This window comes from Mobula birostris, chromosome 1 (genome assembly GCF_030028105.1).
Source record: "Mobula birostris isolate sMobBir1 chromosome 1, sMobBir1.hap1, whole genome shotgun sequence".
In the NCBI taxonomy this organism is placed as follows: Eukaryota; Metazoa; Chordata; class Chondrichthyes; order Myliobatiformes; family Myliobatidae; genus Mobula; species Mobula birostris.
In genome coordinates this window covers 228,056,000-228,082,845 of record NC_092370.1, presented here as the reverse complement: position 1 = coordinate 228,082,845, position 26,846 = coordinate 228,056,000, and the positions used below count along the sequence as shown (strand labels likewise).

The following is a 26,846-nucleotide window of genomic DNA, read 5'->3' as shown; positions in this document are numbered from 1 at the left end:
ATTTGTTTATTATAATTTAGTTTCAGTAATATGATCGGGAAAAACTATACATGTATATCCCTTTTCCTTGAAGCAAACTGATTTTACCTGAATCTCCTCCATCCACTGTGCATTGTATATCATCATTAAAGGAGACCCACGCTGACCTGTGCGTAGCTATCACATTACCAGACAACATTATTGCAATTGACACTGCAATATTACATTGAATAATGCGATATGGCGGCGAAGTTGAAGGCCAACTTTTGTCATCCAGAACAACTTAAGCTTCCTTGGCAACTCGTTGATTTTCAAAATCATGGCACAAATTCAAAATGTCACTGTTTTAAGAGAAAACAAGTAATTAGGGTCTGTTGCGGGATGGGGGGTACCCACTCACACAAGTTAAACTTGAAATTGAAAAAGTTACACACTTTAAAATTACATATTCAGTTTCCTCTTCTTATGTGGGCTTCAGCATAATAGTTCAGTGGGAAGCAACTGCTAAATACAATTTCAGCTGTGCACATATTGATAAGTTACTTGCTTAGCAATGTAGTTCAAGCTCACACTTTTCAAATATTTAATCAGTCAAAAATCATGGGCATACGATTTATACACATTGTTGCTTTGATAGAAGCACAGAGATTAAACAGAATACCCATCCATCACAAGAGCAAAAGCAAAAATCTCCATATGCTGAAAATCTGAAACAGGGAAAAAAAAAATAAAACTTGATAATATTCACCAGTACCAGCAGTAACAGTGGAAAGAGAAAATATTTTTAATTGTATAGTGAAGTCAGTGAAAACAAACCCTGAGTATTTCAGGAGAAATTTCAATCATTAGTTGTCTATCTGAGTCACCCTTCATGAGTAGAAATAAAAGGAGATATGGAATCACTCCAGCTCTAACCCACCTTTGCACCATAGTATTCATATGGCTAGCTTGGTTAAGTTTCTGGACTCCCAGAATGTTAAATCCAAAGAACTCAAATAGTAATGCCACTGCATTAGAAGGATGTCACTAGGTGGTGATGCAATACAGGCTGTTTTCATCAACAGGTAGCTCAAGGGGCAGGGGTCACTGATTTAAAACAAAAGCTCTAATATTTGAACAACTCAGCTGATTAAGCAGAATCTGTGGAAACAGAAACCTGTCAACATTTTGGAATTGTCACAGGTACCTCCTCTACTGCCATAATGAAATCAAACTCAGGTTGAAGGAGCAACACCTCATATTCCATCTGGGTAGCCTCCAACCTGGCAGCATGAATATCAATATTCCTAATTTACAGTAATTTCTCCCCCTCCCTTTCTCTACTCCTCATTCTGGTTCTCCTCTCACCCTTTCCCTTCTCCTAATCTGCCAATCACCTCCCTTTGGTTCCCCTCCTCCTTCCCTTTCTTCTGTGGTCCACTGTCCTTTCCTATCAGACTCCTCCTCCAGTCCTTTACCTCTTACACCTATCACTTCCCAGGTCACTTCATCCCCCTCCTCAATCCACCCGCCTTCCTCCTCACCTCACCTATCACCTGCCAGACTGTATTCCTTCCTCTCCCTCCACTATCTTGTTCTGGTTTCTACCCCCTTCCTTTCGTTTGATGAAGGGTCTTGACCTGAAACAGACTGTTTATTCCACTCCATAGATGCTGCCTGACCTGCTGAGTTCCTCCAGCATTTCGTCTGTCTTGCTCAAAATTTCTGGCATCTGGAGAATCTCTTGTTCAATTATTACACAATTAGTTGCAAAACACTCGATTTAAAATCTGTCCATGAAAATGGCCAATAATGAACCAGGATCTCCTCTGGGTTTCATTTCAAAGACGTAGCAGTTAGCAGGTTAGCTGTTTATTGGAAATTTTTCCATGATTAGGCTAGCATTAAACAGACGAGTCGCTAGGTGGCGCGTGGCGCTGAACCAACGAGTCGCTGGGCGGTGTGGCTCGGGCCAGAAGGGCCTGCTCCATGCTGCATCTCTAAATTTTAAAAAAAATTTAAAAAATGAAAACAGACGACTTGGCCAAGGATACTGCCTTGAGGAACATAACTAGTAAAATATGAGCAACACACATCAAAGTTGCTGGTGAACGCAGCAACTATGACTTGTGTGCAGTCACTCTCACCTTGCCACTTCTGTTCTTTACTGCTAATCTCTACCAAGACAGGAAGTTTTCGAATTAAGGGTGTGGAGGAATTTCAAACTGAGCACTGGGCACCCATTTTTTGCAAGTTGTGCTTGGTGGCATTATGAGTAACATCCATTATCACTTAACTGATGATTAATAGAAATTTGTTGGTATGTTATTAACTGGACTGGATTTGTCCTGCTTTGTGTAACAAGCCTATCTAGGTATTTTGGTTTACACTGTCGGATAAATGCTTATGCTGCAATGGAACTGAAACCATTTCTGTCAAGCAAAAAAGATGTCAAAAGATTGCTTCTCTGAGAACTAACCCGAATATTATATCCATTAAAAAAAAACGCAAATTGAACACTTAGGCCAAAACTGATGCGACCAGCATGCCATATAGCCTTTGCACTATATATGATTACACAATCCTTGCTCAACAATATATAAAGTGTTTGAAAAATGCTGCCTGACCCGTATCAGTATATTTTTTTCCCCATATACAAAATGTACGGACATTACTAAACAATATTCAAATTCAGATTTTAGATTCAAATTTATCACATGCACATTGAAACATACAGTTAACAACCAACACACCCAAGGATGTGCTGGGGCAGCTCACATAGCATACCCACAGTGCTCAGAATAACACAGAACACAACAAAAACAGAACGTACCAAGCAACAAAAGCAAAACAAACTCTGTTCCTTCCTCCCTCCCTCACACTCACACTACACACATAAACAATTCTCTAACCCCATCACAGACTGTCTCCTCTACCTCAGTGGACTTTTGGCTTCGCAGACACTGGGTACTGACTTCCACAGTAGGCAGGCAGAGATTGGCAGATCATGTATTTTATGTAGCTAGGTTTCTCACTACTACTTTAGAGATTACAAAAAGGGAAATTTTGAATAGTAAACCCACAGAAACAACTTAAAAGACTTCACAATCATATAACTTCTGTGCACAAAGACATTCCTTCAATGCTTTTAACAAAAAATAACCTTCAATGTGTAGAATGCCACGGTAGCTATTTAAAACAAATTAAATGATAAATACACTTTATAATTTAAGAAGTTACTAGGAATTCCATGCTCATTTAAGTAACAATTTGCAACAAACTAAGAACATATAGTTTTGCTACTAGAAGAAGCATGTTATGAAAATTTGGCTGAGTAGTGCTATTACAACTTCTCATTCAATGTCAGCAAGACCAAGGAGCTGATTACTGTTTCAGGAGGAGGAAACCGAAGGTCATTGAGGGATCAGAGCTGGAGAGGGTCAGCAACATCACATTCCCCACTGTCATCATTTCAGAGGATCTGTCCTGGCTCCAGCACGTAAATGCCATTACTTAGAAAACACGGCAGCACCTCTACTTTCTTAGAAGTTTGCGAAGATTCAGCAGGTCATCTAAAACTTTGACAAACTTTATGGATGTATAGTGGAGAGTATATTGACAGACTGCATCGTGGCCTGGAATGTAAACACCAATGCTCTTGAATGGAAAAAGCCTACAAAAAGTATCCACAGCCCAGTCCATCACAGGTAAAGCCCTCCCCACCATTGAGCACATTTACATGGAGCACTGTTACAAGGAAGCAGCATCCATCACTGAAGAACCTCCCACCATCCAGGCCATGTTCTCTTCTCACTGTTGCCATCAGTAAGAAGGTACAGGAGACTCAGGACCCACATGACCAGGTTCAGGTACAGTTATTACCCCTCAACCATCAGGGTCTTGAACCAAAAGGGATAACTTCACTTGCATCATCGCTGAACTGTTCCCACAACCTTTGTCTCACTTTCAAGGACTCTTCATCTCATGTTCTCGATGTCAGAGTCAGAATCAGGTTTATTATCACTGGCATGTGACATGGAATTTGTTAACTTAGCAGCAGCATTTCAATGCAATACATAATCTAGCAGAGAAAAGAAAAATAAAATTAAAAAATTAACAAGTAAATCAATTGTGTATATTGAATAGATTTTAAAAAACATGCAAAAACAGAAATACTGTATATTAAAAAAAAGTGAGGTAGTGTCCAAAGTTTCCATGTCCATTTAGGAATCGGATGGCAGAGGGGAAGAAGCTGTTCCCGAATCGCTAAGTGTGTGCTGTCAGGCTTCTGTACCTCCTACCTGATGGTAACAGTGAGGAAAGGTCATGCCCTGGGTGCTGGAGGTCCTTAATAATGGATGCTGCCTTTCTGAGACACTGCTTCCTGAAGATGTTCTGGGTATTTTGTCAGACATCTCACCTCTCCCGCAAATTCCGGGAGTCTCCCACATATTAATAGTGGCTTCCTGATGCCCACAAATTATATACAATGTCCTGGAAATCCATTTTTGGAGGGTGGTGGGAGGAGGACAGGGAGGGGGAGGGAGAGGAGGGCGGGGAGGGGGGGGAGAGAGGGGTGGGGGAGAGGGGACGCGCGTGCCATGGCAGAGTGTTCCAAAAGAAGAAAATATAAAACCTACGTCACCCCATACTAAAGTGTACCCCTGCCTAATAGGGGTCAAAAATAATGACAGTGTTGCTCACTGCACTGTTTGCAACAGTGACTGTTCTATTGCCCATGGTGGGTTAAGACTGTAAAAGACATGTTGAGGTGAGTTTAACAGGTGTCATTCATTCATTGGCATAGCTAACATTACTTAAACTACCTGGCTAGCTGCTAAGGAGCTACTCTATTGCAGACATCCCACCTCTCCCAGAAGTTCCAGGAGTCTCCCGCAAATTGATGGTGCTACCTCCCTGAATGAGTTTTTGCAGGGTGGGATGTCTGCTTTGTCGGCTAGGTACCCAAGATAGAGCTGACTAGATTTACAACCTTCTGCAGCTTCTTTCAGTCCTGTGCAGTAGCCCCTTCCATACTAGACAGTGATGCATTCTGTCGGCATGCTCTCCATAGTACAACTATAGAAGGTTTTGAGTGTATTTGTTGACATGCCAAATCTCTTCAAACTCCTAGTGAAGTATAGCTACTGTCTTGCCTTCTTTATAACTGGATCGACATGTTGGGACCAGGTCAGATCCTCAGAGATCTTGACACCCAGGAATTTGAAGCTGCTCACTCTCTCCACTTCTGATCCCTCTATGAGGATTGGTATGTGCTCCTTCATCTTACCCTTCTTGAAGTCCACAATCAGCTCTTTCGTCTTACTGACGTTGAGTACCAGTTTTTTGCTGCTGCACCATTCCACTAGTTGGCATACTTCACAGCTGTACACCCTCTCATCACCACCTGAGATTCTACCAACAATGGTTGTATCGTCAGCAAATTTATAGATGGTATTTGAGCTATGCCTAGCCACACAGTCATGCGTATATAGAGAGTAAATCAGTGGGCTAAGCACACACCCAAGGTGCGCCAGTATTGATCGTTAGCGAGGAGGATATGTTATCACCGATCCGCACAGACTGTGGTCTTCCAGTTAGGAAGTCAAAGATCCAATTGCAGAGGGAGGTACAGAGGCCCAGGTTCTGCAACTTCTCAGTCAGGATTGTGGGAATGATGGTATTAGATGCTGAGCTATAGTTGATGAACAGCATCCTGACAGAGGTGTTTGTATTGTCCAGGTGGTCCAAAGCCGTGTGGAGAGCTGTTGAGATTGAGTCTGCCATTGACCTATTGTGGTGATAGGCAAATTGCAATGGGTCCAGGTCCTTGCTGAGGCAGGAGTTCAGTCTAGTCATAACTAACCTCTCAAATCATTTCATCACTGTCAATGTGAGTGCTACTGGGCGATAGTTATTAAGGCAGCCCCCATTATTCTTCTTTGGCACTGATATAACTGTTGCCTTTTTGAAGCAAGTGGGAACTCCCGCCCATAGCAGTGAGAGGTCTATTGCTTATTTATTTATTTACTGCCCCCCCCCTTCTTTTTGTATTTGCATTGGTGTTGCCTTTTGCACATTTGTTGTTTGTTCATCATGTTGGGCGTGGTCTTTCATTGATTCTATTGTGTTTCTTGTATTTTCTATGAATGTCCATAAAAAATGAATCTCAGGATTGTACATGGAGATACATGTTCTTCGAAACTTTAAAAAATCCTCACCGTAATCTTGCATTCCTGGGAAATTACAAGTTATTTCACTTTTCGGAAATAACTGAACATTCACATCATGTTTGCTACTGCTGTATTTCATTAGTAAAGAAATAGCTGGATGTATTATATCTAATATATTATTTTTGACAAAGGAATTAAATTTCCTAATTCCTTCCTTCCATTCCACAATCTCTTTTTACCTCCTACCATCAGGCAGGAGGTAATGTAGCTTTAGTATAAGAAATTTTAGGATAGGAAACAGCTTTTTCCCCCAGGCCATGAGAGTACAGAACTCCCTGCCACTACCAAGGTCTCATCACTTATGAAGCGCCAGTAGTGTTAGAGTCTTCACTTGTGTTGTAGGCGCACCTTATGCTAAATGTCAATTGTCAGGAATATATTTTATGACTTGTTAATTTAGTTGTGATAATATTACTTTGTGTAGTGTGTGAGAGTTACATGTACTGGATTGTGCACCTTGGCTCAGAGGAATGTTGTTTCATTTGGCGGTATACATGCACAGTGAATTTCAGTTAATCAGGGCATCCGCTTATTTGGGACAACTCAGAGAACAAAAAAAAATCAAGAAAATCGCCAGGATTCCATTGGTTTATATGAGACATTATACTATTTAATTGGAGGAAAAGGCTGTTGCCGAACAGGTTCTAACTAGCATCACTCATGTGCACTTGTGTGGCTATTAGACACCATACTGCGCGTAGAGTGAAAAGCTTTTAAAATAGCATCAGTTGCGTGTGTTTGGGTTCAAAAAGCAGTGATTCTTGTCACTGATATTTGGTGGGAAATACCCAGTACAATCATTCGGAACTGTTTTACTCACTGTGGTTTCAAGTCATCGGGCTTCAAGTTGCCAGAAACAGCTGGGAGTGAAAATGAAACAACTTCACTACGTCAACAAGTGAGGAATGATGAAGAATTTGAAGGTATCAACAATCATCTTGAATGTGCTGCATTATGGCCTGGTATGGGACACCAATATCTTTGAGCAGAAAATCCTACAAAAAGGTATTAGATTCAGCCCAGTATATCATGGGCAAAACCCTCCCAACCATTAAGTACATCAACATGAAACGCTGCCGTAGAAAAGCAGTATCCATCATCAAAGATCCTCACCACGCAGACCATGCTCTTTTCTTGTTGCTGCCATCAGGTTGAAGGTACAGGTGCCTCAGGACTCGTACTACCGGGTTTAAGAACAAAAGAAGAGTCAACCATTAGACTCTTGAACAAAATGAAATTTTCATGCTTATTATTTATTGCTATTTATTTTTACCTGCATTTGCACAGTTTGTTTAATTAACAGTTCCTCTTCTATATATTTGCTAAGTATGCCCGCAGAAGAACCACCTCAGGGTTGTATGTGGTGATGTGCATACTCTGATAATAAATTTTACTTTGAACTTTGTTACAATGAAAATAAAGATTTGGAGGATGCAATCATTGAAAGCATAGTATGAAGTCAGACCATTATCTGCACTAGGTGTCTGTGCTGATTTTGTTCATTGCATACACAGGATGAATTCCTCTGTTGATAACTATTAGGAACTAATACAGTTCCTAATGTTGTAATATTGGTAGTACTCCAATTTATACTGTATGTCATTTTAATACATAATGTTATTCAGTTTATACCTTTTGTTTTTAAATACCCGTTTAACTATTTCCATGAAAATTCACTAATTGGGGCAGCTGCTTAATTAGGCCAAAATGTACTGGTCCTGACATGTATTAGTTAACCAGAATCCACTGGATATGGATGAATGACGATAAACTCGAACTTCAACTTCCTTCTTCCAAAAACTCAGATTAATCTTGCAGTAAAATTCTAGAATACAACACAACTTCAAAATCAATAATAAATGTACATAGAATGAAGATCAGTGAGCAAGGAAGATACCATAAGCCAAGTCTAATCCAATATCAATGAATATCTTCACAACAGCCACAAATAACAGCAAAGCCAAGAAAACTTATATTCCTTCAAGTCCTCGAGAATTCAACTGAGGAAAGGAGTTCTGAATAGTAAACTCAACCCAATCAAGTTATAGTGGAGACAACTACAAACATCTGAGCAGTTGAGAGGATCAGAAATGAAAATAAGTAACTATCAAGACAAAAGATTCTGCAGATGCTGGAAATCCAAAGCAACAATACAAAAGCTAGAGGAACTCAGTATATCAGGCAACTTCTACCGAAAGGAATACAGTAAACAGTTGGTGTTTTGGGCTGAGACCCTTCATCAGGGGGGAGAAAGGGAGAAAAAGTAACTATCATTAGTTGATTCAAGCACAACACCAAGTAAACATTCTATCACTTTACACTTCAGTCAGCATTGGTTTGTTAACTAACAAAAATATATTTTACCTATTTCAATTACAGAGCAAAGATCCAAGAATCCATAGATACTAAGGAATAGAGAGCAAGTTTCAAACAAAGTATATGGCAGACGTAAAGAAGTAGGGTAGTTTAATAAAAGTATAGAAATTACAGGGAAGTATCTAGAAAGTACACAACATCACTAGCAGACAAAATTAAGGAAAATTCTAAAGCATTTTAAGGATGCACAGAGCTGGGAATGATGTAGTAGCATGGGTAGAGGATTGGATAACTGATAGAAAGCAGAGAGTTGGGATACATGGGTGTTACTCTGATTAGCAGTCAGTGGTGAGCAGTGTGCCACAGGGGTTGGTGCTGGGCCCGCAACTGTTCACAGTATGCATTAACAATCTGGAAGAGGGGACCAAGTGTAGTACAGTGGCGTGCGAAAGTTTGGGCACCCCGGTCAAAATTTCTGTTACTGTGAATAGCTAAGCGAGTAAAGGATGAACTGATTTCCAAAAGGCGTAAAGTTAAAGATGACACATCTCTTTAATATTTTAAGATTAATTTTTTTTATTGCTATCTTTTACAGTTTCAAAATAACAAAAAATGAAAAGGGCTCAAAGTAAAGGTTTGGGCACCCTGCATGGTCAGTACTTAGTAACACCCCCTTTGGCAAGTATCACAGCTTGTAAACGCTTTCTGTAGCCAGCTAAGAGTCTTTCAATTCTTGTTTGGGGGATTTTCACCCATTCTTCCTTGCAAAAGGCTTCCAGTTCTGTGAAATTCTTGGGCCGTCTTCCATGCACTGCTCTTTTGAAGTCTATCCACAGATTTTCAATGATGTTTAGGTCGGAGGACTGTGAGGGCCATGGCAAAACCTTCAGCTTGCGCCTCTTGAGGTAGTCCATTGTGGATTTTGAGGTGTGTTTAGGATCATTATCCCGTTGTAGAAGCCATCCTCTTTTCATCTTCAGCTGTTTTTTTTAAACAGATGGTTTGCTTCCAGAATTTGCTGGCATTTAATTGAATTAATTCTTCCCTCTACTAGTGAAATGTTTCCCGTGCTACTGGCTGCAACACAAGCCCAAAGCATGATCGATCCACCCCTGTGCTTAACAGTTGGAGAGGTGTTCTCTTCATGAAATTCTGCACCCTTTTTTCTCCAAACATACCTTTGCTCATTGCAGCCAAAAAGTTCTATTTTAACTTCATCAGTCCACAGGACTTCTTTCCAAAATGCATCAGGTTTGTTTAGATGTTCCTTTTTAAACTTCTGCTGCTGAATTTTGTGGTGAGAATGCAGGAAAGGTTTCCTTCTGATGATTCTTCCATGAAGGTCATATTTGTGCAGGTGCCGCTGCACAGTAGAACAGTGTACCACCACTCCAGAGTCTGCTAAACCTTCCTGAAGGTCTTTTGCAGTCAAATGGGGGTTTTGATTTGCCTTTCTAGCAATCCTACGAGCAGTTCTCTCTGAAAGTTTTTCTGGTCTTCCAGACCTCAACTTGACCTCCACCGTTCCTGTTAACTGCCATTTCTTAATTACATTACGAACTGAGGAAACGGCTACCTGAAAACGCTTTGCTATCTTCTTATAGTCTTCTCCTGCTTTGTGGGCATCGTTTATTTTAATTTTCAGAGTGCTAGGCAGCTGCTTAGAGGAGCCCATGGCTGATGATTGTTGGGACAAGGTTTGAGGTGTCAGGGTATTCTGTTTAAGGTTTAGGGACAGGGATGTCAGGGAATTAGAGATCAGTCCAAAGTCTAGGCCTCCATCTCGTATTCAAAGATTGGCGGCTTGTACAAAGAACATCTGTGGACGGATGTCAAGCCAGCAAGCACTACGGACAAAGACCAGTGAGGATGAGGGCTGGTGGCTCCCCAGCTCATTGAGTCCCTCTGGTCAATGGTTTTCAGGATTGGAGGTCCGTGTGGGCTGAAGGCATGAGTGGCGGAATGTGAGTCAGCGAGTTCAGAGTTCAAGCCTGGAGCTTGGGCTTCTGTCATTGGTAAGCCCTAGGGTCGATTCTGAAGGTTGAAGCCCAAAGGTCAATCAGAAGTCCGGAAGTCTTCTTGTTAGGGAGCCATTAGACCTCATCCTCACTGATTAATGTACCAAAGGAATCCACTGGAGGTTGTGCGTGCGTGCGTGAGTGTGTACGCATTCACACCTGTGCAGAGGGAGAAAAGGGGCTTATTGTTCTTTTATTGCTGTTGCTCTACAGAACATGGCATGCATACTATATTGGCACTGGAATGTGTGAGAACACTTAAGTGTTGGTTGTTAATGCAAACAATGCATTTCAATGTATGTTTTGATGTTCATGTTATAAATAAGTTAATCCGAATTTTATGTACCACAATCACATCCCCTGTTAATATCCTCCATTCCATGGTGAAAAAAAAACTAGCATCTCCAACCTCTCCTTGCAACTGTGCTGTTCCATCCCAAAGTCCTGTTGATCCTTTCTTGGTCAGCTGAGGTCTGACTAATGTTCTATAAAGCCGAAGCATATTTTCCATTCACCTGTTTTCATTGCCCCAACTAATGAAGGCCTTTATTCCAATCGTGTTATCTACCTGTATTGCCAGCTGCAAAGATTTATGGACCTATACTCCAAAGTCCCCCTGTTCCTCAATACTTCCTAAGACTCTACCATTTGTGATGCACTCCCTAGCAACATTAGCATTCTCAAAATGCATTGTCATATGTTTGCCTGGATTAAACTCCATCTGCCAGGATTTCAGTCCATTTCACCAACACATAGGTATCTCCCTACATCTTAAGATTACCTTCCACACATCAACATCTCCACCAATCCTCATGTCATCTTACTGATCCTGCCTTCTATATTCATGACATTCACAAAGGGCAGGGATTCCATCACAATTTCTTCTGGAATACCACCACTCACAGGCATCCAATTGTATAAACAACCCTTTTCTTTCACCTTTTGTCTCCTACTGCGAGCCAATTTTCAGTCCAGTTTGCCACTTGCCCTGGGTTCCATGGACCCTGACCTTCTGAATAAGCAACCACGTGGAACAATTTCAAACAGTTTACTAAATTCCATGTAAATCATATCTGCTGTCTTACTATCATTCATACACTTTGCCACCTCTTCAAATAATTTACTCAAATTGGCAAGAAACAGACCAAGTAATCGGTTACATCATGCTCCGGTATGGCAATTGAAACATAGGTACACAAAAAGCTGCAGAGAGTAGAGAGGCCACTGTCCAATACATCACAGGCACATCCCACCATCAGTAATATTTACAGGAGACAGTGCCTCAAGACAAATCCAAAGATCCTCCTCTATTAAGGACATGGTATCTTTTCACAGCTACCATCAGGTAGCAGGTACAGAATCCTGAGGTCACATACGACTACATTCAAGAAAAGAATCAGGTTTATGATATGAAATTTGTTGCTTTGCAGCAGTACAGCAACATAAAATTGCTATAAATTGCAATCTAAATAAATAATGCTAAAAGGAATAATGAGATAGTATTCTTGGGCCATTCAGAAATCTTACGGTGGAGAAGAACCTCTTTCTGAATTGTTCAGTGTGGAACATCAATCTCCTGTACCTCCTCTCCGATGCTAGCAATGATAAGAGGGCATGTCCTGCATTGTGAGGATCCTTAAAAATGGATGCCATCTTCTTGAAGACATCCTGGATGGTGAGAAGGGTTGTGCCTGTGATGTAGCTGGATGAGTATGCAACCCATTGCAGCCTTGTGATCCTGTGCATTGGAGCCTCCATACCAGTCAGAATGCTCTCTGCCACACATCTGTAGAAATTTGCAGTTTTTGGTGACACACCAAATCTCCCCAAACCCCTAATGAAATAGAGTCACTGGTATGCCTTCTTCATGATTGCATCAACATTTTAGGCCCAGGACAAATCCTCGGAAATATTGACACCCAGGAACCTGAAGCAGCTCATTCTTTTCATTGCTAACACCTCAATGACAATTGTGCATGTTCTCCCAACTGCCCCTTTCAGAAGTCCACGATCAACTCCTTGGTCTTACTGATGTTGTTTTGACACCACCCACCTAGCAATCTATTTCACTCCTGCACGTCTCCTCCACGCCATCCAAGACTTTATCAAAAAATAGTGGTGTCACTAGTGAATACATGGATAGCATTTCAGACGTATTTAGCCACACAATCACAAGTGCAAAGAGATAAGAGCAGTTGGGTAAACACACATTCCTGTAGTGCAGCTGTGTTATTTGTAGGCAAGGAGGAAATTTTATCACTATTGATTGTTATCTCCTGATGAAGAAGTTGAGGATCCAGTTACACAGGATGGTACAGAGGTCCAGGTTTAGAAGCTTGGTTAATGCTGATAGGATGATGATACTTGATAAGCTAAAATTGATAAACAGCAGCTAGACAAATGTTTTGCTGTAGTCCAGGTGCTCCAAAGCACAGTGGAGAGCCTGCGTGATTGCATTCACTGTAGACATGTTGCAGAGGTTAAGTTAACTACAGAGGGTCTATATCTTTGCTCAGACAGGAGTTAATTTTAGCCATAGCCAACCTCTCGAAACACTTTGTTACAGTTTATGTGAGTGCTACTGTTTATGGTCATTGAGACAGTTCACCCTGCTCTTTTTGGCCACTGGTATGATTGCTACCCATTCAAAGCAGGAGGAAACCTTAGACTACATGTGGGAGAAGTCAGTTGATCAGCACAGGTTTTCAGGTCCCGGCCAGATAGCACCTTCACCTTACAAGGAGCCACCCTCTTGAAGTATATTCTGGCATTGGTTGAGAAGCTAAAACCCCAGCAACCTCTTCCCTTGCCTTCTGTAGCAGCCTGAGATAAATTTCATCCAGACCACTTCAAGTCTTCTATTTATAAAGAACTGTACTAGATTTTCTTTCCCCTTCACTGAATTCTCCAACTACAAAAGTCTATTTTCTTTGTGAATATCAATGAAAATTATTCATTCTAGACCTCATCTATACTTTCCAGAACCAAGATCCATGCAGAAATTGCCCTGGTTGGCTATACTTTTCCTCTGGATAATTTTTTTGTCCTTAATATATTGGTAGAACACACCTTCAGATTTACTTTCATCCTAATGCCAGTGATTTTTTGTAACCCCTCCCAATTTTCCTTTTTACCTTCATGACAGGCCTCCCCTTCATTAGTTCTCTCTGCCTGTCACATGTTTTATCTTTATCCAACCTTCAACATACCTCCAGAGCTCCTCATAGTTACTCCTGGCTCTCCTTCTTACGGGAACATGTTGGCCTTTCTCTTGTTATTTCTCCTTTGAATTCTTCCCACTATGCAGATGTAACCGGACCTGCAAGTACATGCTGCTAATCTCCTTTTGTCACGTCCTCACTCATGAACTTGCCTTAATTACTGGCCCAGCCCATAACCACCTTAAAATATAAGAAGTTATGGTCACTTGGTCCAAACTGGTCCCCCACCAGCCCTCCATCCACTTGGCAAGCTACATTCTCCAAGGTGCAGTAATGTCCTTTTCCTCATTGGTCTATATACATACTACAGCAAAGAACTATCCTAGACACCTCAAAAACTCTGTGCACTCTGAGCCATAACAAGACAATTCAATTTAGAATAAAGAACATTACAGCACAGTACGGACTCTTCGGCCCATGGTATACAGTAGTGTCAATCTTTTAACCTACTCTAATATCAATCTAACCCTTCTCTCCTACATAACCCTCCATTTTTCTATCATCCATGTGCCTAAGGGTTTCTTAAATACTCCTAATGTATGTCTTGACCACTGATAGTACTTTCCACACACTCACCACTTTGTATGAAAAACCTACCCCTGATAACCCTCCATACTTTCCTCTAATCACATTAAAATGATGCCCCTCACATTATCCTTTTCTGGCTATCCACTCAATCTATGCCTCTTATTATCTTTATACACCTCCATCAAGTCACCTCTCGTCCTCTTTTGCCCTGAACAGAAAAGTCCTAGCTTCCTCAACCTATCCTTACAAAGGCATGTCCTCCAGTCCTGGTAAATGTCCTCTTCACCCTCTCTGAAGCTTCTACATTATTCCCATAATGAGGCGCCCGAATTGAACACAATGTTCGATATTTAATATTTGAGAATCTGAAGCCCCTGGTACAGTAACATTTTTATTGCATCTCTCTGATATATGCCTAAATATCTGTTCCTCTATCTCCTGTTGACTGTAGGGAGGTCTGTACTACACTCTTACTTTCTAGTCTCTACCCATATGGCCTCATTTGAGTAGCTCTGTAGAATATCCTCCCACAACACTGAAGTAATACAACCTTTGACTATATTTCTTTCCCTTTTACTTCCCCCTGTCATGTCTGAAAATTCTGTATCCTGGGATATTGAATTACCAGTTCTGCATATCACTTAACTACACCTCAGTGAGATCAACTAAACTGTCGACTCCCAATGGGTTAGTGTACAGAACTTGCTGTGCAACAATCTGAAAAGCTTGCAACCTATATCACCTGGAAAGATTAGACAAGCATGAGCAAAGGGGTACCCCCAAAGTCAGACACCACCTTGCTTCAGTATTGAAGCAAAAATCCTAAACTCAACACCACTGGGAGTACTTTCTCCACAATAACTGGCATGTTTCATCATCTTCAAGAACAATTACCAATTGATAAAATGTTGGCCCCACTTCCCTGAAGGAACACCATTCTTTGTGCAGAATTAACCATCAAATTATCAGGTTATACAGACAAGTATGTGAATGCACTATAGTAATTTGAATTTTGTGTCAATTCATTGAACAAAATAAAAAAAAATTAAAAATAAATCTGACTAATTATTCATGTTGAAGATTCAGGTGAAACAATGATACATTTTGACGATGAGACCAATTTTGGCATTCACTTAACACTGGAACTGAAGTTTCTAGGGCATCCATCAATTTCTTTGCCTGCAAGAAAATGAATCCCACAGTAACATATATGTGAGGTATTGCATTTTGGAAGGACAAATCAAGGTAGAACATACACAGTAAATGGCAGGGCACGGAGGAACAAAAAGATCTGGGAGTTCAAATACATAATTCCCTGAAAGTGGTGTCACAGGTAGACAGGGTTGTAAAGAAGGCTTTTGGCATCCTGGCATTCATAAATCAAAGTATTCAGTACTGTATAGGAGTTGGGATGTTATGGGGAGGTTGTATAAGACATTGGTGAGGCCAAATTTGGAGTATTGTGTACAATTCTGGTCACCTAACTATAGTAAGGATATCAATAAGATTGAAAGAGTGCAGAGAAGATTTACTAGGATGCTGCTGGGTCTTCAGGAGTTGAGTTACAGGGAAAGACTGAACAGGTTAGGACTTTATTCCTTGGAGTGTAGAAGAATGAGGGCAGATTTGATAGAGGTTTACAAAATTATGAGGGGTATAGACAGAGTAAATGTGAATAGGCTCTTTCCACTTAGATTAGGAGAGATAAATACGAGAGGACATGGCTTTAGGGTGAAAGGGAAAGGTTTAGGGCGAACATTAGGGGGAACTTCTTCACTCAGAGAGTGGTGGGAGTGTGGAACAAGCGGCCATCTGACGTGGTAAATGCGAGCTCACTCTCAAGTTTTAAGAATAAATTGGATAGGTATATGGATGGGAGAGGTCTGTTGGGTTATGGACTGGATGCAGGTTAATGGGGCTAGCGGAATAATGTTTCGGCACAGACTAGAAGGGCCAAATAGCCTGTTTTCTGCGCTGTAGTGTTCTATGGTTCTACTTTGATAATAAATTTACTTTGAACTTCTTCCGTGACATTGTCAGAGAACAACACTCCACTTTCAGCATGCTGGGCCCTGAACACCAGAAAAAGTGTGATCTCCGAGTATCTGCCAGAAAAAGCGGGGATCTCCCAGTGGCCACCCATTTTAATTCCACTTCCTATTCCCATAGTGATAAGTCAGTTCATGGCCTCCTCTAATGATGTGATGAGGCCACACTCAGGTTGGAGGAGCAACACCTTATATTCCTCCAACCTGATGGCATGAACATAGACTTCTCAAACTTCTGGTAATGCCCCCCCCCAACCAATTCACCATTCCCCTCTCACCTTATCTCCTTACCTGCCCATTACCTCCCTCCCTCAGGTGCTCCTTCCCCTTATCTTTCTTCCATGGCCTTCTGTCCTGTCCTATCAGATTCCCCCTTCTCCAACCCTCTATCCCTTTCACCAATCACTTCCCAGCTCTCTACTTCACCCCCTCTCCCCACCACCCGGTTTCACCCATCACCTTGCAGTTCTTCCTTCCCTCCCCCACCTTCTTACTCTGACTCCATCTTTTTTTCAACCCTGATGAAGGACCTCGGCCTGAAACATCAACTGTAGTCTTTTCCATAGATGCTGCCTGGCCTGCTGAGTTCCTCCAGCATTTTGTGTGTATTACCTGGATTTCCAGCAACTGCAGATTTTCTCATTTGTGCTTGAACTTCCTGCCATAATTTACCATCTACAGAGCAGCCCCACTGCAATTCATAATTTGGTTCAAGTTTTGATCAGTGGTATCTCTGAACATGGGACAAGGTACAAAGTTTTTAAAAAATAAATACATCAAAATTTTAAGTTACTGCAAAACTAAAAATTAGGGGGAAAAAATCTAGAAACAGAAAATTCTGGAAATACTCAGCACACCTGACTTCTGCAGAAAGAAAAATAGAGTTAATGTTTTTGGTCAAAGATCCTTTGAATACTACAAAACAATTGCGCCTCATGTTCCATTAGCAAATATGCACAGATGATCTGGCACAAGGTTTTACCATCTTTGAAAACAGGAAACAGAAGTTTCTTGCCCTTAACTTCAGACCATTTGTAACAGAGGGTGGAATTTCCCAAAGGAACAATTATGTAGAATGGCCTAAAGATGTGTTTACTTATTAGAAGGTATCTAAGCTATCGAATAGAAATTGCAAAAACTTCACAAGTAAACCCAGCTCCTGAACAACAACTCACTTAACAACATTTCCATTAGTCATAGTCTGCTTAGTGTGATTCAACCATACTTTGCTCCATTAGCCAAGCACAAGTTTACCTGCCATTCTTTTGTCAGCCTCATTCCAGTATTGTACGTCACTGAACTTCAACACATCATTTGAAGAGCTCTAGAATGTGCATGATGCAAATCACCTTACCACTTACTAAACCCTCATGCTTAGTATCTATTTTACTACCCATGTTGTCAATCAGGCAAAAATTAATTAAACTGGCAACTTCGCACTCCCACTCCTTAGAATACCAAATCAGTATAAAGCAACCCTTAACTGGTATCTCATCTAATATGCATACTTTCATGCACCATCTACATAGGTGATTGCAGAAAGGCTTCCTCAACAGGGTTGGAAAATGCTATGATATATGAACAACACATGCAAACTTCCCTTCTGCGTAGAAATCCAACACCATCTCTTCATAACCCTGGAATTTACTGCTTAACTGCTTTGTGGGAGGTGTATTACCACAAACCACAGCGATTCTCATGGAAAATTAAGAATGGTTATTAAATGTCACTAGCAAGACAAACTTAACATTGTTTTGTGTAAAACTCACCAGTATTAATGAAGAAAATAATAAAAATTTGAAAAAAATTCAATGATATCCTACAATAATGTTGTTAGTATAATAGGAATAATTTTGAATGAGTAAAAAAATTTATATTAAACACTCATAATGCATCCCTCAATTTTTATTTCTATTGCCTTTCAGTATTCCAATGTATAATTTTCCCACAATGCAAAACAAAAATCAGAATCAGATTTAATATCCCTGACATATGTTGTGAAATGTGTTGTGTTTTTGGCAGTACAGTGCAATACATAAAAATACTCTAAATTACAATATATGTAAAATTAAATTAAATAGGTAGTGTAAAAAGAGCAAAAATAGGGAGGTAGTGTTCAAGGGTTGATTCATTGACTGCTCAGAAATCTGATGGCAGAGGAGAGAAAAAGCAGTTTCCAAAATGTTGAGTATGTGTCTTCAGGCTCCTGTACCTCCTCCCTGATGGCAGTAATGAGAAGAGGGTATGTTCTGGGTGATGGGAGTTCCTTAATGACAATGCATACTGCCTTTTTGAGCAATCACTTTTAAAGACAACCCTGCATTTCATTTTCTTACAGGCAATCACAGTAAATACAAGAAACACAATAGAATCAATGAAAAACACCAATGAAAAACTTCTAATTACTATCTCTAATAACTTTGTAGTGTTAATATCATTAAGCATCCGAGCTAGATAACAACAGTATTCTGAAAGTTGTAAACAAGATGTCTATTAGTTCACTGAGTTGGGGATCTGGTTCGGAGGGGCGGAGGCGTGCAACAAGAACTGGCAGGAGCGGACTGCCAAGGTGAAACAGAAACTGGGACTGTGGGGAGGGCGCTCCCTGTCGATAACGGGCAAGAACCTGGTCATCAGGTGTGAGGTGCTCTCAGGGCTGCTGTACTTGGCGCAGGTCTGGCCCGTCCCCCGCTCCTACAGCTCGGAAATCACCCGGGCTGTCTTCAGATTCGTCTGGGGATCCAAGATGGAGCGGGTGAGACGGACCGCCATGCACAAGTCCCTGGACAACGGGGGCAAGAACGTCCCCAATGTCGCCCTCACCCTGATGGCCAGCTTCGTATGTGGCTGCATCAGGTTGTGTGTAGAGCCCAGGTATGTGGGCACCAAGTACCACTATGTGCCCAGGTTCTACTTGTCGCCCTGGCTGCGAAGGATGGGTCTGGCCCCACTCCCGCGCAACGCCCCTGTCAGCTGGTCGTTGCCGGCATACCTATCCCACGTAGCAAAGTTCTTCCAGGAGAATGCCTTTGACCACAAGGCCATCAGGCAGTGGTCGGCACGAAGTGTCCTGCAGGCACTGCAGGAGAAGGACGTGATGGACACAGTGGGGTGGTTCCCTGAGCAGACTGTCCAGTTCATCTGGCAAAATGCCTCATCGCCAGATCTCACCAACAGGCACCAAGACCTCGCCTGGCTGGCGGTGAGAGGGGCCCTCCCAGTCAGAGCCCTCCTGTACGCCCGGAACGTCGTCTCCGCACCCCACTGCCCACGGGAGGACTGCAGTGAGGAGGAGTCTGTGACCCACCTCTTTGCACACTGCCAGTTCGCAAAGAGGGTGTGGAGGAGGATGGACGGGCTAGTGTCACGTTTCATCCCCAGCAGCTGCGTGACAGAGGACTCTCCGATCTACGGGCTGTTCCCGGGGACGCACACGGAGACCAACATCCGGTGCTGCTGGCAGATCATCAACTCGGTGAAAGACGCTATTTGGTCAGCCCGAAACTTGATGATCTACCAGCACATGGAGATGTCTGTGGGAGAATGCTGCCGACTGGCACACTCTCGGCTGCAGGAGTACGTGCTGAGGGACGCACTGAAACTCGGTGCAGCCACCGCAAGGGCCCGGTGGGGGAGGACCACAGTATAGGTTTCTCCACCCGTGGGAGTGGGAGGGGTCGGTGGGCGGGGAGTATACCCCTCAACAATGAGATGCAAAGCTGAACTACTGGAGTGCCACGTGGGTGGCTATAAACACGGGTATTTTACTGAGTATAATGGAAACGTATGTAAAGGATGAAAAGTTATTGAATGGCGTACTGTATATATTTATTTTTGAATAAAGTATATTTTGAAATAAAAAAAAATTAATGTCCTCACCCCACCCCACAGTCTCATTCACCAGTTTAATACCTTTATGAGAAAGGTAAAAATCTTCAAACTATGTCTCAGAGGAATTGTTTCATGACAGAAGAAACAGACGCATTCTTTTCTGAGAGACTGTGGGTGTAGATTTAATGTCAGTATCATATAGCACAAGCTAAGGATCAAATTCATTCTCTCTGCTAGCAAGACACTTGACACTACACATGTTCAAGTGGTGGTGCACCAAAATGCACTTGCAAAACAGTATTGAAAAACGGAAGTAGCTCCAATTTACCATGTCAGTTGCCAGATTTTGAAACTTTGTTGCTTTTAGAAGCAAGTATGATCTCAGCAAAAGTCTCAGATTAAAATAAAAATTTAGTGCATCAGTGCTAAAAGTTAATCAGACTTCTTCTTCCCGCCCCCCCACTCCCAAGTTTGCTCAGCAGAAAATCCTCCTTCCTTTGACCTTGTTTCTGCACGTCAATTCAAATTCATTGATCAAATAGTCCACCAATTCCAGAATATTTACATTCTGGAAATTTGAAGAAACAAAAAGAATAAAGTTTGGTAATTGCACTATATCAGTTTTTGATAACTTGCTCATTGTCATAAACAAGGCCAGATCCAAAGCTCGAACATATTCAGTGGGTCAAGCAGCATGGAGGTGGGGAGAATTGGGGTGGGGGGAGGAACTGTCAACATTTCAGTTTGAAATCCTTCAAAGGAGGAGGACAATTTTTAAACTGTGGTGCTATTGTTGCATCCAGCGGGGGAGCCAAGTGTTGATACCTGAATATGATTTGGTGTAAGTTAGGATAAGGGAACAGAGCTTTGGATAGGGAGAAACAAGAGACTGCGCACAGAGTATGGAGTGGCAATGTTCGAAGGAACTCAGCAGGTCATGCAGTATATGACTTAGTGTGCATGCGCCAGTCATGCATGCAGCCTATGTTTTGTATTTTTTTTCACGGTAACACGTCGAAGCTGCACCCTCTCTAACGTGCTGGTAGAGAGAATTTTATTTGGGTTTTTAGCACTGGAAATAGTTACATTCTGACACGTCTCATTAGCGGGACAGAAGCATGGTTGCATTGTGTATTCCAGGAACCAGCTGATTGAGCTTATGCCGGCGGACACCCCTGCTGAAATCTGAAGGAAAACACACAGAGGATGCAGAGGGGGATCACAAAGACGAGGAAAGAGGGCCAGGTCGAGACAACAGAGACTTGTGGAGAAGAGGAGTTCGGTGGATAATAAAATGGACGAGTTCACGGCGCCAGCCAGGCATCACAGAACATTTCAGGAGTGCAGAGTTATGTGTTTCACTGGAACCGGGCTGCACGAGGACATACCCGATCAAAACTTTTCCATGGATGGCTTCCAGACGGTTCGGGCTGACCAGAAGAGCACTAAGAGCGGTAAGCGTAAAGGAGTTGGGTGCTTACTGTTCTGGTTAACAACAGATGGTGCAATCCTGGTCATATTACGATCGAGGAACGTGTTTGTAGACCGGATATTGAACTTTTTGCTGTTGGACTTCGGCCACATTCCACCGAGACACAACACGGGAGGTCGTTCCTGCCTGTGGCCATCGAACTTGCAAGTCCTCCCGTGGAGGGTCAGACACCCTGAGCCAATAGACTGGTCCTGGACTTATTTTCCATCTGACATAGTTTGCATTTTGTTGTTTGATTGTTTGTGGTTTTTGTATTGCTATATTTATGCTCTACTCTTGGTTGGTGCGGCTGTAATGAAATCCAATTTCCCTCGAGATCAATAAAGTATATCTATCTATATGTGGACCCCTGATAATGATTTTGAGCTGAAATGTTGATTCCTTTCCTCATGCCACACCCCACACACAGATGCTGCTTGACCCAGAGTTCCTCCAGCAGATTTTGTTGTTCATAAATACACATGTAAAAATATGCACACAAGTAAAAAGATTCCAAGGGACTTAATAATTGATTGAGAGTTCAAACAGTTGTTATATATATTAAAAAAAAACAACAGGAATTCTGCAGATGCTGGAAATTCAAGCAACACACATTAAAGTTGCTGGTGAACGCAGCAGGCCAAGCAGCATCTGTAGGAAGAGGTGCAGTCGACGTTTCAGGCCGAGACCCTTCGTCGGGACTAACTGAAGGAAGAGTGAGTAAGGGATTTGAAAGTTGGAGGGGGAGGGGGAGATCCAAAATGATAGGAGAAGACAGGAGGGGGAGGGATAGAGCCAAGAGCTGGACAGGTGATAGGCAAAAGGGGATACGAGAGGATCATGGGACAGGAGGTCCGGGAAGAAAGACAAGGGGGGGGGACCCAGAGGATGGGCAAGAGGTATATTCAGAGGGACAGAGGGAGAAAAAGGAGAGTGAGAGAAAGAATGTGTTCATAAAAATGAGTAACAGATGGGATACGAGGGGGAGGTGGGGCCTTAGCAGAAGTTAGAGAAGTCGACGTTCATGCCATCAGGTTGGAGGCTACCCAGACGGAATATAAGGTGTTGTTCCTCCAACCTGAGTGTGGCTTCATCTTTACGGTAGAGGAGGCCGTGGATGGACATGTCAGAATTGGAATGGGATGTGGAATTAAAATGTATGGCCACTGGGAGATCCTGCTTTCTCTGGCGGACAGAGCGTAGATGTTCAGCAAAGCGGTCTCTCAGTCTGCGTCGGGTCTCGCCAATATTTAAAAGGCCACATCGGGAGCACCTCTCTCTGCATTCCGCAGGGATCGCTCCCTACACAACTCCCTTGTCCATTCATCCCCCCCATCCATCCCCAATGATCTCGCTCCTGGCACTTATCCGTGTAAGCGGAACAAGTGCTACACATGCCCTTACACTTCCTCCCTTACCACCATTCAGGGCCCCAAACAGTCCTTCCAGGTGAGGCAACACTTCACCTGTGAGTCGACTGGGGTGATATACTGCGTCCGGTGCTCCCGATGTGGCCTTTTATATATTGGCGAGACCTGACACAGACTGGGAGACCGCTTTGCTGAACATCTACGCTCTGTCCGCCAGAGAAAGCAGGATCTCCCAGTGGTCACACATTTTAATTCCACATCCCATTCCCATTCTGACATGTCTATCCACGGCCTCCTCTACTGTAAAGATGAAGCCACACTCAGGTTGGAGGAACAACACTTTATATTCCGTCTGGGTAGCCTCCAACCTGATGGCATGAACATCGACTTCTCTAACTTCCGCTAGGCCCCACCTCCACCTCGTACCCCATCTGTTACTTATTTTTATGCACACATTCTTTCTCTCACTCTCCTTTTTCTCCCTCTGTCCCTCTGAATATACCTCTCGCTCATCCTCTGGGTTCCCCCCCCCCCCTGTCTTTCTTCCCGGACCTCCTGTCCCATGATCCTCTCGTATCCCCTTTTGCCTATCACCTGTCCAGCTCTTGGCTCTATCCCTCCCCCTCCTGTCTTCTCCTATCATTTTGGATCTCCCCCTCCCCCTCCAACTTTCAAATCCCTTACTCACTCTTCCTTCAGTTAGTCCTGACGAAGGGTCTCGGCCTGAAACGTCGACTGCACCTCTTCCTACAGATGCTGCTTGGCCTGCTGCATTCACCAGCAACTTTGATGTGTGTTGTTATATATATTACATTGTTATTATATTCCGCATTCTGCATTTGAGACATTTACAATTGCAACAAGTAGATTAATTTAAGTACTAAGGTCAATCCCCTTACACTTAGTGGAATTTCAACTGTCAGAAGAGATACATTAGAGATAAAGGAAATGATGATAAATTTATTTAATCCATCTGTGCAGAATGAACAACCATACACGTTAAGGGACTGGAGTGATTAAATGCAGAACTACTTAAGTGAGAGGAATACATGCAATATCAAATTGAAGCTACAAAGACATGTGAGACTCTATAGAATTTATTACATTAAAAATAAACATCTGTGGAACACACAGACTGGTTTAGGATATTTAGAAATCTGTGAAATAAATTCTGCTATTAGACAAATCACAGGAAAATCACAAGAAAATTTGATAAAGGTAATTGCTACAGTGGATGAATGGTACTCATTTCCAGTGTAATAATGCATTTCAACATGATACTGAACTAACTTCTATTTAGTTACTTTTCCTAAGTACATAGACAATTGTGCTTTTTTGTTATTCCTTCAAGTGTTATTTTCTGAAACTAAAAGGACATTGAAAATGTACTGTATTTACCATGCAAAATTCAAGAGAATTGCAATTTACTATTATGTAATTTTCTTGATAAAAAAATTTGATGACTAAGTTTATTTCCTTTTTCCTTTTTAAACATTAGTCTCCATCACTTTCTAATATTTCAGCAGCCCCCCCCATTTTCAGTACAATGATCAAAGATGAAAACATACAATGCCCTTATATTTATTAAGTCATATTGCTGACAAATTGTTGAATAGGTGTTATTAAGACTTGTAACCAAAGAAAGCAGCTGGCCAAAAAAGTATTACAGCACCTAAACAGAAACAGAAACAAATTGAGAAAGGAATAGAAGTAAAGGATGGGAGGTGGGGGGTAAAAATGGGTGGAGGTTAAAGATATGAAAGGGTTTGTGCAGAACTTGCATATCAGTGTACAGCAGCTGTACAGAAAAGCTTATTTCTGTCCATCTTGTAAATTCTCTCCATCTAAAAATGATGCTATGATGCTATCATTTCAACAGAATATTTCTTTAAAAGATAATATACTATCGCCGCCATCTGCCACAGACCTGCTCCTATTTGCTCTTTCCTGTATATTTTTTTCAAAAATCTCAAGTGCTTCACTTGAAAGAAAACATTTGCATTTCTATACATCAACAACTTTTAGCAATCAACTTGAGCCACTGCATGAAAGTGCCCCAATATGTCTATTTCAACTTTGTAAAACACATTTGAATTGGAACAGGCAGCAATTTTAAAAATTGTAAATCTGAAATGACTGGAGAGGGGGAAAGGAGGCTAAATAGGTTTTCATTCACTGATTTGCTTCCACTACCACCATTCTCTCGATCCCCATTAAAATCACAGCTAATATCCCAAACAGAGCTACATTTTAAATCTACAGTGATTACAACCCCACCTTTGAATACACCGCCCTCACAGAAGCCAAACCAACACAGAAAGACAATCCTAGATATTCAGATCATTTTACTTTATTTGACTTTACCTCCACGTTAAATTTAGTTCTCCAGAGCACAACCATGACAAAACGGAAGCCACAATTATATCAGGAAATTAGCACATTTCCTTCAGTTTTATTTATGTAGCACTGTTATATGGCACACATCACCCGTCAAAACAATAAACTATAACATGGTCACTTTTTTTGTGCCGAGATTCATCATACCACAATTTCTTAATTGTGCCTTGTAATTCAGCCTTGTAATTTCCCAACAGATCTGTTGCGTTGCTTATTTTCATTTTATTTTGTTAACTACGTCTTTTACATTAAGCCAATACTTCACATTTGAATGCCGACGAACAAAAATCAATAATCGCTTTTCTAACTACTCCTTGAACGTGATTTAAGCCTTTGTAGGGATTAATGTGTTCACAGTTTGATTGTCCAAATACGATTAACTTGAGAGGAGTTTTGGAGTTGAGTAAACTGAAGAGGGAGGTGCACTAGGACCACAGCCCCCTCGGCACAGATGGCGTAACCTGCTCCCACAAACAAACAGATAAGACAGGGTGGGGAAAGGAAATGTTTTCCCTCTAACATTTACCTCGGTCTCAGCACTTGATCAGGCCGGGCTCCATCGCCACTCACGGACCGGGTGCCCAGTAGCAGCTCGCGGGGAAACCACTCCTCAAAAACATTTCAAAAGCAGAGCGTGCGCCGCATCTCCCAACCCGCTCCAACACCGCACGCGCCGCTTGTTGCCTTGACTCCCGGTAGCCGAGCGCTCCCATTGGTCTCGCGCCTTATGGTTCCCGATTGGTCAACGCATCAACCCCCCCCCCCTTTCCTCCCTCCGGATCTCATTGGTCTAATGGCTTGCCTCTCGGTTTTGTGATTGGCCAATGTCCTGCCCGCTCGCCGCATTTGTCAAAGCGTTCAGCCAATCGTTCTCCGACCGCGTCGACCTTACCTGGTTAAGGTGTGTCAGGTGAGCGACTTTAAAGGAAATGTCAACATGCAGGGTCAAACTCAAAAGTAAATATATTATCTAACTATGTATATGACACAAAAGTTGGGTGTGGTGGATAGTCTAGAGGGTTGTCAGCTGAGAAGGGGCAGATGGAGTTCAACCCAGATAAGTGCGAAGTGGTTCATTTTGGTAGGTCGTATTTGAAGACTGAATATAACTCTAAGACTCGAGGCAGTGTGGAGAATCAGCGAGGTCTTGTGTCCATTGGACACTCAAAGCTGCTGTGCAGGTTTGTTAAGAAGGCTTATGGCGTGATGGCCTTCATCCTGTGAGGTAATGTTACAGCTACATAAAACCTTAGTTAGACCCCCCACTTGGAGTACTGTGTTCAGTTCTGGTCACCTCACTACAGGAAGGATGTGGATACTATGTACAGAGTGCAGAGGAAATTTTCAAGAATGTTGCCTGGATTGGAGAGCGTGCCTTATGAGAATAGGTTGAGTGAACTTGGCCTTTTCTCCTTGGAGCAATGGAGATGAGAGGTGTATAAGATGAAAAGAGGC

General features: G+C 42.1%; 1 protein-coding gene across 2 annotated transcripts in view; it reads right to left on the bottom strand.

Annotated features, from left to right (window-relative positions):
• ston2 (stonin 2) overlaps positions 1–26,072 on the bottom strand; it is a 148,608-nt gene extending 122,536 nt beyond the window's left edge. Inside the window, exons 1-3 of one of the 2 annotated variants that reach the window (XM_072273103.1) lie at positions 25,918–26,072; positions 7,305–7,371; positions 88–320 (exon numbers count right to left, since the gene is read on the bottom strand). In XM_072273103.1, the coding sequence (XP_072129204.1) occupies positions 88–178 (91 nt within the window). In that variant the 5' untranslated portion in view covers positions 179–320; positions 7,305–7,371; positions 25,918–26,072. The remainder of the gene's footprint in view (positions 1–87; positions 321–7,304; positions 7,372–25,917) is intronic. The other variant, XM_072273095.1, reaches the window with a different exon arrangement.
• Between the last annotated feature and the right edge of the window lie 774 nt (positions 26,073–26,846).